Source organism: Antrostomus carolinensis, unplaced genomic scaffold (genome assembly GCF_000700745.2).
Source record: "Antrostomus carolinensis isolate BGI_N321 unplaced genomic scaffold, ASM70074v2 scaffold29647, whole genome shotgun sequence".
NCBI lineage: Eukaryota > Metazoa > Chordata > Aves > Caprimulgiformes > Caprimulgidae > Antrostomus > Antrostomus carolinensis.
In genome coordinates this window covers 1355-15850 of record NW_010329983.1, presented here as the reverse complement: position 1 = coordinate 15850, position 14496 = coordinate 1355, and the positions used below count along the sequence as shown (strand labels likewise).

At 41.8% G+C, this 14496-nt stretch overlaps 1 protein-coding gene across 1 annotated transcript; it reads right to left on the bottom strand.

Annotated features, from left to right (window-relative positions):
• Positions 1–7077: 7077 nt before the first annotated feature.
• LOC104518234 (glutathione S-transferase 3) lies at positions 7078–13857 on the bottom strand. Its single transcript, XM_010172795.1, has 6 exons — positions 13751–13857; positions 11858–11909; positions 11001–11133; positions 9050–9191; positions 7792–7923; positions 7078–7233 (listed from the first exon to the last, which is right to left on the bottom strand). The coding sequence occupies exons 1-6, from the start codon at positions 13835–13837 to the stop codon at positions 7090–7092; spliced, it is 690 nt and encodes a 229-aa protein (XP_010171097.1). The 5' UTR covers positions 13838–13857; the 3' UTR covers positions 7078–7089.
• Positions 13858–14496: the final 639 nt, after the last annotated feature.

The following is a 14496-nucleotide window of genomic DNA, read 5'->3' as shown; positions in this document are numbered from 1 at the left end:
AGATCAGGTTAGTCATGTAGGACCTGCCTTTCATGATCCCATAGTGACTGGGCCTGATCACCTGTGTGTGCTGTGTGGTTGCACTCAAGATGATGTGCTTCACGACCTTCCCCGGCACCGAGGTCAGACTGACAGGCCAGTAGTTCACCAGATCCTCCCTCCAGCCCTTCTTGTAAATTGATGTTACATTTGCCACCCTCCTGTCAAGTGGAACCTCACCAGTCAACCAGGACTGTTGGTAGGTGATGGAAGGGGGTTTGGTGAGCACTTCTGCCAGCTCCCTCAATATCCGTGGGTGGACCCCATCCAGCCCCATAATGGGACCCATCATGGGTCAATGTCAGAGTTGGACATGGAGTTATACAACCATGCCATTTGAAAATTTCCACTATATGCCAAGGTCACATTAGCTTTTTTGGATGCCAGTGCCATGTTGGGAAGTGGTATATGGCTGATTATCCACCATGTCCTTCAGCTTCTCCTCCTCTGAGTTCCTGCTCCTCTCATCAGTGGGAATTTAGGTAAACTGAATTTAGCTACACTAAATGGATTTTGTTTATTCATTTCCAGTATGCATACTGATTCAGGTCACTGAATTTCACCTTTCCCCTGTATTGTCGCTGTATTTTTTTATCTTCTGTGAACTGTGCTTATTTTTTTTAGCCCCTTGATAAAAATGTTAAATAGCAAAGTGCCAAGGATCCAATTAGTGTCTTCACCTACCTAATATGAAGTTACAGAGGGGCCAGCACCAGACTTTCCTAAGAGGAGCACAGTGAAAGGAGGAGAAGCAACAGGCACAGGCTGCAGCACAAGAAATTCCAACAGACACAAAGAGACTTTTCCCGGTCAGTGCCTGGAAAGGGCTGCTGGAGATGTGCCTGATCTCTGCTCCTACATGGCTTGCAGACATGCTTACAGTCATATGGTAAGAGGTTAACCATGCCTTACAGATAAATTTCTATATGGTGATATATATTTCTTTCTGTTGACTACAGAAGCAGATATAGTCCAAAAGTGGGCACCTAGTGCTTAAAGGTTTAAAGTTACTATACCAGGCTCTGTCCTTCAGTTTCTTCCCATAGAGGTTGTACTTTTTGGGCTGTATGGCTGAGGATAGCTCTGGGCTGCAGCACCTTCATCCTACCAGTCCCCACCATGGGCACGTGCTGAAGGGGCAGGGCTACATCTGGGGACAGAAAAAAGTAACATCAGTCTAATTCAATGCCCACAGCTCTTGCACTGTTGAAATGGAGCTGAGAGACATGCCTAGTCTACATGCTGAAATGTGCAGCTGAAATTTCCCCCCACAGCAAACAGGGTACAGAAGAGCCTTTCCTAGGAGCAGGATCAGACTTTAACACAACTCCGAATTTTGGGTGCCAAGTGCAGCCTCCCAGCAGCCCTTCAAGGACTCCTCTGCACCAGCAGTGCCCAGGCAGGGACCTGACATCCAGCTCCTACGCACCTCCTCTGAAATATGAACTTCCCTCTCTTGAACTCAAAGCAGCAGCCAACACACGCGAGTGCTAGCTCCAAGGCCACCAGCAGCTCCCAGTAGGCAGCCAGCACTGGCAGCAGCAGGGGCTGCAGGAAGGTCTCTGTGAGGAGAGGCCAGGGCTGCCCCGTGCCGGACACAGCTGCTTCCAGCACCTCCAACCGAACCACAGGGCACAGCTGAGTGCCCCTGCCAAGACGAGGGCACCTCAGGGAAACGTATTTAAGAAAGGGAAAAAACTGTACAGCAGAGTGTGAGGGAAAAACAGTGAGAAACAGCCCTGTGAACAAGAGGAGAAGGAGAGGAGGAGGCAGAGAGCAGAAGCAAAGAGGGAAGTTGAGCCTGGGAAGAAGAAGAGTGGGAGGAAGGTGTTTTAAGTTTTTGGTTTTGTTTCTAACCATCCAACTCTATATTAATTGGCAATAAATTACAACTATTTTTCTCCAAATCAAGTCTATTTTGTCTATGATGGTAAATGATCACCCTGTTTTTATCTCAATCATCAAGTTTTTAATCTTATTTTCTCTTCCTGTCCTGTTGAGGAAGGGCAGTGAGAGAGTGGTTTTGTGGGCCCCCTGCCAGCCAGCCAAGGTCACCCCACCACAACTACTGAGAGCAGGAAAAAGATGGTGGCTAGCAGCCTGAGCCTCAGCACTGAATGTGCACTCCTTTCATCATCTGGAGTTAATATTCCCTCAGGTTGCGAACACCGAAGACTGGTTTGCATGGTAGTACACAAGGTAACAAAATCTGGTAGAAGTCATCCAAGACTGTCAAACATCTCACTTTGCAGTAACTTCCTAGACTGGTTTCTCCTTTCCAGAAATTCTCCTTCAAACTGGAAAGGTAGCAAGGTAAGTGAGTCAGGAAAGATGACCTCAGGCTGCAGCCACCTTTCCCACAGCCCGAAACACTGGGATAGAGACACAGCATGCTGTTAAACAAGGGCCAGGGCAACATTTTGGTGTTGCAAGGTGATTGTTACAGAGGCAAACCAAAAAATTCTTACCTTAAAATACATCTTTCTAAAAAATTATGCACTTCTGTGCATAAGTGCAGCACTAGTGATAACAGCATTGAATAGGAAGCACAGTGATGATACTCTCAGAGACCAGGAAAGTGATTCACCAAGTCAGAGTATGTTAACTGCTGTATATTTTGGCAGTAGTTTTATAAATACTGATCTGCACAGCTGAAGAGAATGAAATTAGGAAATGGTCATACCTCCTCTGTGGCTTGCAGCCATTTTTTCTTACTGCCTAGCTTGTGCTGGCACCAGCCATCCAGCTGACTGTGTGGTTGTCTACGCTGGTAAAAAATCATCCTTAAAACAAAAAGTCGAGAGTTTTCAACTGGTTCAGCTTATATTGTAAGTAAAAAGAGAAGAAAAGCAGGGAAGGAGACAGTGTAGGAAAGGAAGGCCTGTCTTTTTTGGTGAGAGAGTTGGCCGTAAAACCCCCATGGGGTCACAAGTCCTGCCAGCAAACCTGCTCCGGCGTGGGCTCCTCTCTCCACGGGCTACAGGTCCTGACAGGAACCTGCTCCAGTGCGGGCTTCCCACGAGGTCACAGCCTCCTTCACGCATCCACCTGCTCTGGTGTGGGGTCCTCCATGGGCTACAGGTGGTCATCTGCTCCACCATGGACCTCCATAGACTGCAAGGGGACAGCCTGCCTCACCATGGTCTTCACCACAAGCGGCAGGGGAATCTCTGCTCCGGCGCCTGGAGCACCTCCTCCCCCTCCTTCTTCACTGACCTTGGTGTCTGTGGAGTTGTTTCTCTCACAACTTCTCACTCCTCTCTCTGGCTGTAGTTGTGCAGTTTGGGCTTCTTTCTTCCCCTTCTTAAACATGTTATTACAGAGCTGCTACCACCACTGCTGATGGGCTCAGCGGCGGCTCCGTCCCGGAGCCGGCTGGCATTGGCTGTGTCGGATATGGGGGAAGCTTCTGGCAGCTTCCCTCACAGCAGCCACCCCTGTAGCCCCCCTGCTACCAAAACCTGGCCATGCAAGCCCAATACATAAGCATAGAAAAATTTCTGAAATGCCAGCTGTAAGCAGTGTTAGGAATCCTACAGTCAGTTGGTCCAATTAGTTTTGCCTGAATTTAGCATCTTGGGGTTTTTTTTGGTTAACCACAGAATCACAGAATCACATTAGGGATTGGAAGGGACCTCAAAACACCATCTAGTCCAATCCCCCTGCTGGTGCAGGAACCTAAATGAGATCACACCGGAAGGCGTCCAGGCGGGTCTTGAATGTCTCCAGAGAAGGAGACTCCACAACCTCCCTGGGCAGCCTGTCCCAGTGCTCTGTCACCCTCACTGTAAAGTAGTTTTTTCTCAAGTTTTAAGTGGAACCTCCTGTGTTCCAGCTCACACCCATTGCCCCTTGTCCTACCATTGGGCATCACTGAGAAGAGCCTGGCTCCATTCTCATGACATTTGCCCTTAACATATTTATAAACATTGAGTTCACCCCTCAGTCTCCTCTTCTCCAAGCTAAAGAGACCCAGCTCCCTCAGCCTTTCCTCATGAGGGAGATGCTCCACTATAGTGCTGCTATACTCAGGTCTGAACAAGTGCCACAAGAAGCATGCAGGAGATCTGCAAAATCCCTATGAACAGCCAGTGCTTCTTTTGCACTTTCAGAGGTGCTCACCCAAATACTAAATTTGCACAGGAATTAACTGCAACCTACCAAAATCTAAGCAAACATAAATGCAGAGTAATCTATAAAGATCCCATTTGCTCACCAGAAACCGTAACTTGTACTAAAGCCTGGACTCACTATTAAATCAATGAGAATTTTCCCAGTGCTTTCAATGGGAATGAACTTGCAATTCCATTGACAGTGAGTGTTTTAAATCAAAACAGGCTGTGTAGGACCACAACCCTTACTCCCACGAAATATAATTTTTGCCTGGCTATCAGAATGATGCTGCAGGCTGACAGATCTTACCATAGCAAGGGTTAAAGACAAACCCACATCCTTCTTAGAAAATACATCAAAATTGCCCAACACCTAAGTGCTTTGGAACAGTTAAGAGTGAAGCAATTCCTGAGGTTATCATGCATGCTTAACTAATTTTGAGCCATGAATTATTGGGCCAGCAACATCGAGAGACTAAGGAGAAATGGCAACAAACATTGCATATCTTCTTTGTTTACTACTGTCTTGAAGGCTGGCAACAGAACTGAAGTGCTCTGATGTGCCTTAAAAATGTTACCAAAGTCACTAAAGACCTAAATAATTACTACTAGAGAGCTGTCCCAGGACTCATGGGCATCTGAGCATGGGCATCTTTTACAAAAAAACCTTAAGATCTAAGCTGATTTCCTCTGTAGTTTGCCTAGAATTTGGAAAATCATGGTAATAGTCTATAGATCCGTCACTGTGTACAGGCTAGAAAGTAAACTGACAAACCTGTGTGGGAATATCCCCCTAAGAAATGCTACATCCTTAGCCGGGGTTAACCCACAGCACCGGGTCACACCACGTAGCCCTGCAATGACAGCATAAGCAAAAATGGCTGTAGATGTCACATGGAGGAGTACACACGAGCTCATATAATATATAAACAGATTTAGGTGTCTTAATCTCAAATCAAATCCAGAAGATAAATAAAAAATGGCCAAACAGAATACACATTCTCATCAACAATTTGCTGAAATATCAGGAAATGACCCTAAAGTTGGACCAGACCCAGAGCAGTTCAGGGTCTGTCTACATTAGTGATCTGGAGAAGGAATAGGTTTTAATTTTTTAATTTTTTTTTTAACTGTGCTTTGGTTTCCATCACAGTGTGGTCCTGGAGTGTACAAACTGGATTCTTTCTGGATGAAATTACACTGAAAGATGTGCTCCAAGAGTGCACCTACTGCAGTTTAAATGGCATTTGGTCCACACCATCACTCTTGAGCTAGGCTGAAGCAACCCTGTCCCCAAACACTGGTCTCTGTACTGACTGTTCTGTCCACATTCATTGCCACCGTGCCACCCTACTCACTAAAAGGCATGGCCATTGGCTACGAGGCTTATCACCACCAAGTACCGGCAGAGAGTCCCCTCCTGTATCTTCTGCATCTTTGCTTGTGGAATGTTTGTTTGAAAAGCATTACACCACAACTCTGCTCATATTCTGGAGAAAAAGTTCACTTAGCAGTGGAATTCAGATCAACAACTACAGGGTCTTCCAAACTTTCTTATTAAAGCAATCTGAGATTAAGCCAAAAGTTAAACTGTAATTGCAACTGACATTAGGAAGGCAGGTGACAGATAAGCCAAGTGTAGGTCAACATAAACCTTGTATTCCTGGCAATGAGGGAAAAGTATTTGTAATGCTGAGAACTTTAGCCACGCTGAAGATGGAGAAATTGATGACCTCTCAAGTGAGCAACTCATTCATCAAATATCAGACAAGTGTATTCACTGCATTCCAAGGTCAAGCAGCATCTTATTTTTCAACCCACAGCTAACACAGGAATTAAACAATGCCATCAGGGATTGAGCACAAGTCTTTTCTTGTAAACTATGTCATTAATAAAGAACTATAAATAACAGACATGAAACCCCAAGATAACATGCTACAGAGCAGCTTTTCAAAGCATAAGTGCCATTTATCAAAGTGACTAAAAACATCTGAAATTCTTTTGTCAAGGCATCTGCTGAAACCACAGTTTAAAAAAAAAGGAGAAGAAATAACATTTAGAGTTTGGCAGGAATTAGACCCTATATAGGGTTTGTGTACCAGGTTTGTGTGATGCTATACTACTTTCCCTTCACATCTCCCTCCTCTGGTTTATAAATGCAAATTAAATGCCTTTTCATTAAGCATGTGGGTTAACAAGGATCCCCTTCATATCAAGTGTAAAAAACTTATTCTCCGAGAAAAGTAAAAATTAAGTTTTAAAGCCGCAACTTTCATTCGTGAACCAACATGACAATATAAAAATAAAAAGTTTATTTAATTAGAACAGATCATCTCAATACAGCAGTTACACAAAAATGCCATTTGTTGATTTGTTTCCTAATTCAGTAACTAAAGTGCAGATTAGTTATAAAGGCACAATGCTCATATTTCAGACAAGTCACTAATTTCCAATCGGACTTGCAAGAGGAACACTTCCCTCCTATTTTCTTTAAAAGGCACTTGTTTCATTTGCTTACAGTGATATTAAACACAGCAAAGGCCTAAATCAAAAGCAATCATCATACAAGAATCTGATGTGGATCTCAGAAGAAAGTCCTCAGAAGCAGCAGAAGCTGAAGCTGTCAGTCAGCAACTCACATTTCTTTTTTTTTGCCTTCCCCTCTTTCAAACAGTCTCCAGGAAGACAGCATGCTTGAGGCCATTCCACTTGCTTAAAATTACCAGAAAAATCTCAAGGGGAACGAAGGAAGAAAATAGGCTAGGAGTAAAGTGTTATAAAAGATACCTGCCTACTGCATTTTATATAAGACAACACAAGATACTGCTCATTGAAACTCCTTTCGAACACCCTTCACCTTCCCTCTGCAGTTTAACTGGACACATGCAATCCGACAGTTCTCTGGAACTGACCACAGCTGTCCTTTCAGCCAGACACACTAATTGGCTTTTACATCATAATACATGCGGAGAACTCGCCTCACAGTCTCCACATATTTGTCATCAGGAACAGGTTTTCTCTGGCTTCCTGGCTCTAGAAATCTTTTGATTGTAGGGATGCTGCTTATCCTTGCTTTAAATGCCTAAAAGGTAAACAAGAAGTACATGGTACTTAAAGAACAGAAAGTAACACAAGAAAAATAGATTTTACTGATTTGTGAAGAATCCTTTAACAAGTTGTATGTGGAGGCAAGACAGGAAGTAAAGTTTTAGCCACGGATGAATTTTACTCCCCCTCACTCCAACCTTGTTATTTTAAACAGTAATAAAACAGCCCTCTGTCTTGTATTGATATGGGATGAAGCAGAAACAGTTATCTGTGGTTTCAGATGCGTACTTTACTCAAATCACTGCCTGTGAGCCAGAAAATATCTTTTGCTTAACAGTATCACAGAACTGTTGAGGGGAGGGAAAAAATAGGGAGGATGGATTTCTTCAGATCTGTACAGGGATTACTCCAGAAAACAGTAGATTTTCTAGATGAAACATATTACCAGGTTCTTCCCAAAGCAAGCAGAGCAAGACTACAATGAAAGAGGAGTCACAAATGCTCGTTCTGTGGAATTATGTACACAAAACAGACTTTGAAATATCATTTACCACATTTCCAGCCATATGAGTGTATTGTTAGTGTAAGGTACCTGTAACTGAGGAAAGCCTGAGAGCACGTCTGATTTCTTCTCTTCTACCATTAAAATGGCTTCAAGGAGATGAACATCTGCCCAGCTAAAGTTGTTGCCAACAAGAAAGTCCTGCCCATGGTCTTCCAAAACCTAGAAGTGTCATAAATGAAAACGCTCAGATGTGGATAGCTAGCTGGGGTTGATGGTTTCAAAATGCACAGGCACATCTTCTTTAACAATTCTTACTGTCTCCTCTTCTTTTCTCCTTTCTTTCCCATACAGCTAGGGATAGTGTGGGGGATGTGGGCCCAGTGCCTGCCGTGACTGATCACTTTATGAGATATCTATGAGCAGTCCTCACAGAGGCAATCCCAGGGTTTCTTACCCACCTTTCCTTCTTATAGCCCTAGGTAAGCCCGTGTTCTGGAATAGATACATCCTTGGTATTCATTCCTTTCCAGTCTAATAAATCTTGAATTTTTCTGTATATCATTACAGGGAAAACAGAGAATGTAAAAGAGAGGTGGTCAAGTGAAAGCCTTTGGGCTAGGATGCAACAAGTGGGATCTCAGGCAGAATGAACTCTGGCAGCCATCTATAGGAGAGCTGGTATTTAAGTGAGAAATTGTCTTCCATTTAGTCTTTGAAACAGAAAAGCAGCTATTTCTGCCACATCATCCTGTCTGTGTATATTAATTTCCATTGAGAGAACCTCTTGGGCCCTACCTCTCAAAGGATCAGTTTGAGAAACACCAAGATTCCAGTATGGCTTAAGCAGCAGACCACTCAGACCAGAAGACAGCAGTGATAGCTGTGTGTTACTGTGGTTAAAAAAATATGTACATGTATTTGAAATGTTAAACAAAGCTGACAATTATCTATTCTAAAATGGCATTGTCATTACAATGCAAGTTACACACTTTCATTTCTCCTAAAAACAGGAAGTTGCTATTTAAACTGTGTATAGCTATGTTTGCACATTCATTGGATCCTAACAGTTTTAAGCCAAAGGGGATACTTGGGCACTTCAGTCTGAGTGCTGATGCTGCGCTGCTCAGACCATGAAATCTTATGTAGGAATTTCTGCATTTAACCCACCCCAGCTTGTATCATACTGCTCTGATCTCCCTCTCCTCTCTCCAGCCATCAGACAGTACAGTGTCCTGGTTTAAAGTACTGCACTGACAGCTTTCTGTTTCCTCTGCTTTTGGTAAAATACCCAGTGTTCCCATTGTCATCCTCCAGAACAACAGAAGGAAATGATCCTCCTACATACCTTCTCATACGCTGGGAAATACCTGCTTGTTGCCTTTTGAACGATAACAGCGCGTTGTTTCTCTTTATCCTCAGCCGATAAGAAAGGGAACATCAGAATGAAGCCCATAAGGTCATCAGTTCCTCCAACACACATATCAATCCTTAAAACCAAAGCAAACAAAGACCTTAAATAATAAGGCACCTTCATAAGCAGAGTTTTCTTAGACTTGTGTTGTGATAGCAAAAGTTGAATTTCCCACCCCCATCATGAAAACTATTTTTTGTAGTTAAAAAAAACCACACGTCACAGTCCGAGTCTCACTTGTATTTGTAATGTTGTTGGCACTTTACATTGTGCAGGATTGAACAGGATTGTACAGAGGTTAAAAAAGCTTAGCTTTGGAGTTACAGATCACTTCAGAATCACCAAAGAAACACACAACACCACAAGAAGTCATCCCCAACTGGCTTGGTCATTTGAATGTATCCCACCTTCAGGGTTTCATCCAAAGTCCAAGTGGAGCCAAACAGATTAATAATGGGATTGGAAACCTGAAATGTAGCAGGTTCCGCATGTAGCTAAATTATGAGTGCAACAGTTCTTCAGATTGCCCCTTCTATCCATTCCTCCAGAGCTCTGACAGCAGGTTTTGTACTGTAGACAAGACTCAAATTTAAATTAAGTCATCATTAATATGAATAAGATGTCTGGTAAAATAGTTTAACAAAGTCTTCTAACCATCCTGTGTCGTAAGAGCTTTGAGTTCCTGCTGTGTAATAAGACTAACTGTAGTGTTTGTTATCAGGCGACAGCTTCTCGACAAAGCCTCAGTAAGGATTAAACATGTTATGAGCAGTAAGAAGCCATCAGATATTCCTACAAGCCTCAGTGTATGCCAGCTTCTCGCCTGCATCTATCCACTCTTCCAAAACTGCACTTCCACACTGTACAAGACCAGATATCCAAAGTACTTAAATCTGGAGCTAATCAGACCAAGCCTTCCTCAAAACACTGATGCTCCCTTTCCCCTGCTCAAGAACAGATCAACAAATATACTTCATTGATATTTGCTGGTCAGACAGTAGGAATAGGCTCCAGGCTAAATTTAAGAAATTGATGGAAGAGAATTCTGTTTGAAGGAAGAGGTATGCAAGGAAGATATGCTACAGGAAATGATGGCTTATTAGTAACACGAAGAAGCTGATAAGCTGTGACTGAGGCTCCTGTTTGAATATTCATTCTTTTTGTTGCTCCCCTGAACCTGCTTCAGACAATTCTTCCAACCACCTGCACCATTTAATGGCAGTTTATTGTAAAGTATCTATTACAGTTAGATGACTTACTGGTCAACTTTTAGTTTTCCTTCTTTTGAAAAACAACAGGAAATGGAAAATAGGAAAATCAACAGGAAAACATTTAAAGGCTACCTATTGAGACAGCTCAATCATTATTTTTTTTCCTTCACACAGACACAACATCAAGGCCTGGATTTAATCTCACATGAAATCAGAAGATTTTCAACAGCTTTTAGCTGTTCTTTCCCCAGTTCCCAAAGACCTAAACCATGCACCTCTACAGTGCTGTGGAACATCAAGTAATCACAGGTAACATGGTAAGACAGATATTATTTCACAGCCAAGAGTTAAAAACTAACCATTGCTTTATGAAAAGTTTTCTGTTTACAAAAGTAGTTCAACATTTACATGCCAGTCACCTCTCGAATACCTGTGTCAAGCTGTATTAATCTTGTACTAAAGCACAATAAACCCCTGCCTCAAATATTTTTATGTAAAAACAATCGAATTAGAAGAAAATCAGTTGGCTTGCATCCAACTGTGGCCTGCCAGGCTCACTGCAATGTGTGAGTCACTGAGGAACACAGGTGATTCTCTGGGTGTGCAAGTAAAGCAATTAATTCTAGATGTATCTAAGCTACTATAATGAATTTAAAGTAGTACTGTTACAGTACAGGGCTCTCTCCTTCAGGTCCTTCCCATAGAGGTTGTACTTTGCTGCTATGTAGCCGAGGATGGCTCTAGTCTGCACCATCTTCATCCCATCAATTTCCACCATGGGCACTTGCTGGAACATCAGGGATCCACCTAAAGGGAAAACCACACAGTATTCTACTGGATCCAGTAACCCCACCTCAGATTTCTTGCTGTCTTCAGAAGATCATTCCTTTTATGGTGAGCTTACTGTGGGTAAGTCATTTTATTAAACTGGGGTTCTCCCATACAAACAATAAATTACAGTGGTGCAGACAAATTAAACTGCAGAACACAATTACTAAGGATTAACATCCTTGCTTTAAAAAAAAATCACTGAAGTTGCAGTCAGGACTATGTACAGGGGCTTTGATGCTGAAACTGAAATACAGTGGAGACAAGCACACTAAATGTAAGGACTGAGCAAAAAGTGTCTAATCCTAAATACATTTTTAAAATTCTGTTCCATTATACAAAAAAAAGTTGAAGCAAATGTCAGATTCCCAACTTTCTCTCCTATAACCAGTATCTTAAGCTAAATCAGGACATTCAGTGAAGTCTTAGGATACATTTTTTTCAAGTTACTGCAGACAAATGGGGAACAGAACAACCCAGAGGCCTGGAAAACTCCAGGTTGGAAAGACACTCAATTTTCAATTGCATCTGTTCACATATAGGAAAAAAAACAGCTTCTGCAGCTGTTCACAGCTCTCAGTTTCACTCCCCTTGCTGCTGTGTGGAAAGAAAGTTCCACACATCCTTCAAGTCTTCTCTTCACATGCCTCTGAGACTAAGTAAAGTCTGGTCACACTTTTCTTGAGGTTTCATGTGGACTCACCTTGCAGAAGCTTCTCATACTGTTCTCGAGTTTCCAAAAATTCTTCTTCAAACTGACAAAAGAGAACGAGGAAGAAGAGGAAGTAAGTTTCTTTTCACATTTCTAGAACAGATAAACTTTTTAAGCATCATAAAAGGAAGAGAATATACATCATGGTTCCCTCAATTCCAGATACGGCTCTAAGGGAGAAAATACCAAGGGCAGAAGCACTGACAAAACCTCTTGGACTGTCATATTTGACAAATGCTGCTACAGGCAACCCTAGCAGAAAAACAGGCAAAAAGAATTGGCGTGAGGATGTTTTTTTGGTACTGAACTGGCAATTCATTGCGAGACAGTCAACAATACAGACGAAGCTGTCCTTAAAATGCTTTCTGGTATGTGGAAAAAAGGTCTGCTGTGAGATATTGTGATTTGGAAGCTAGACAGGAAAAAATTCTTAGAAAGTTAAAACAAAGCTTTTAAAAAATAATGTAACAGTATTATGCCCAGTAGGAAGTTTAGTACAGAAACATGTTTAGGACACCTAAATATGAATTATTCACTAGATGAGAAACAAAAAGATACAAAATTGCCTGTGACGCAGTTATATTCAACATGGTTGAGGATGGCTGGTCCAATCAGTGCTACTTACAGAGGAATTCAGTTCAAGATTAAGACACCAAAGTTAGATGCCTACGTGTACGTGTTTGCATGTGCCATGCCTGTCTATAATCCATGGAGACTAGAAAATGATTGAGTTTACCAGTCCCTAGGTGCCTAGCTACAGACTCCCAAGGACCCTTCCTCAGCCAACCTCTCTCAGAACATCTGCAATTTATGTTAATAATTAAGACTTGCTACACTAGGGAAACCCCAGAAGATTAGGCATATTAATATAGTGCCAACGGTCAACCATAGTAAGTGTGATCAGAGTCTAAAATTCTAAATCAAGTTTCTGCTGATGAAAGCTGGGAAAAGAATACCTCAAGGAAAAATATAATAACTGGTACCTGTCAACAGGGGGTTTTTAAATTAAAAAAAAAAAAAAAAGAGAGGGAATTAAAACAAAGGAACAAACAATGCAGGGAAGCAGCCAGTTGTGTCTTCTGTAAGGCCTTCAAATAGAGTGGTGGTCTTTTTGAAAAACTCGTATTCCTCGGCTCAGTAAAGGAGTAACTGTATGAACTGTAACAGCCAACGAGACAAAAGAAGACACTCAAAGCAACTACTGGTCCTTTCTGCCCTCAAACCAAGTTATCATTTGATCACCAAGATAGAGAGCAAATGAATAAGTAAATTATATTCCATTAAAAAAATATTTTAAAGTGGTGTCTTGCTTCTCTGGTTTACCCAGATATTTTTCTTCCTGCTCTGAGACTTTTAATTTCCCTGCACACGTGGGTCAGTTTGCTCACTTCACCCTGTTAAGCCTCATCCAAATGATCCAGCTAAGACAAAACATATTTCGTGCTATAGCTTATTGCGGAGGATGCAGCCAGCAGAGTGAAAAATAAAATAAAAATCTGTGTGTGAGCATCCAACTGAAAACAGAAAGACTAGAGAAAGTAAATTTGTTGCTGTTTTAATTGGCACAGATAATACTTGTTATGCCAGGAACACATCTATCATTCAGCTCAACAGCTCTGGGTCAGTAATCAAATGCTTAATTAAGCATTATGCATTCTTGCATTAAGCAAGAAACTGGTTTACAGTGTCACTGCTCAGAAGACACGTAACCTGAAGCCATATCTTTGTGTGCCTAAAGTAGGAGTGTTTAATTACACTGAATAGCCAGTGCTCTTTTACTATTGCATCTTGGGATGCTTTTTCTTTTTTGGTTAATAATCTGTGATCTACCTCAAAGACAAGCTTACCAAGGCACAGCTTAAAGTTAGAAACACTGAAACAAACCTCAACCCCAGCTGCAGCTAGCAACCAGCGAACCGACTCCATCTTGCCTCTTCCATCAAAGTAGTACAGTTTTGGTTTTCCGGCCATGTCTTCAAACTTCCCGTTACCTAAACTAGTTATAAAAGATAGTAAGTTAATAATGATACAGAAGTCTGATGGCAGCTGGAATAACAGTTCACAGGTCACTTACAGGACAAAAATTGAAGTTAATTTTTGACAAAAGATTTCAGTAAAATTTCGGTCTAAACTGATTTGGCTTTACTGCTGCACAGTCAAGTCACAGTATTTCATAGTCTTTTCCTTCCCCTGAAATTTAGGAAAAGTAAGCATCAAGTTCCTAAGTAAGAGATAACAGGGGAAAAAAAAGTCACCACTAAGGATAAGGAAATCTTTAAAACTTTTAGAAAGTGTAAGTTTTAGCACTGGAGTTACTGAATCACCACTGAAAGCCAAGTTTCAATCAAAGAAGAAGAGGGCAGTAGACAGGTTTTTCAAATCTGGCAGTCCTTATATCAAAGAATGCCAAAAGCATCTAAACATTAATTCTATGCATACTTAGGTGAAGTATGGGAACGTATTTTCAAAGCCTCTCACTTTTCTTTCTAGCTGTGGTGATCCAGGGTAAGTATGTAACCCAGAATCAGTAGAAACTTCAAAAGAATAACCAGTTTCTTCTGTAATAAACCAGGTTAAACTACAAAGATTCAGACTGTTGCACTACTTATCCTTCTGCTGGTTGCATTTAT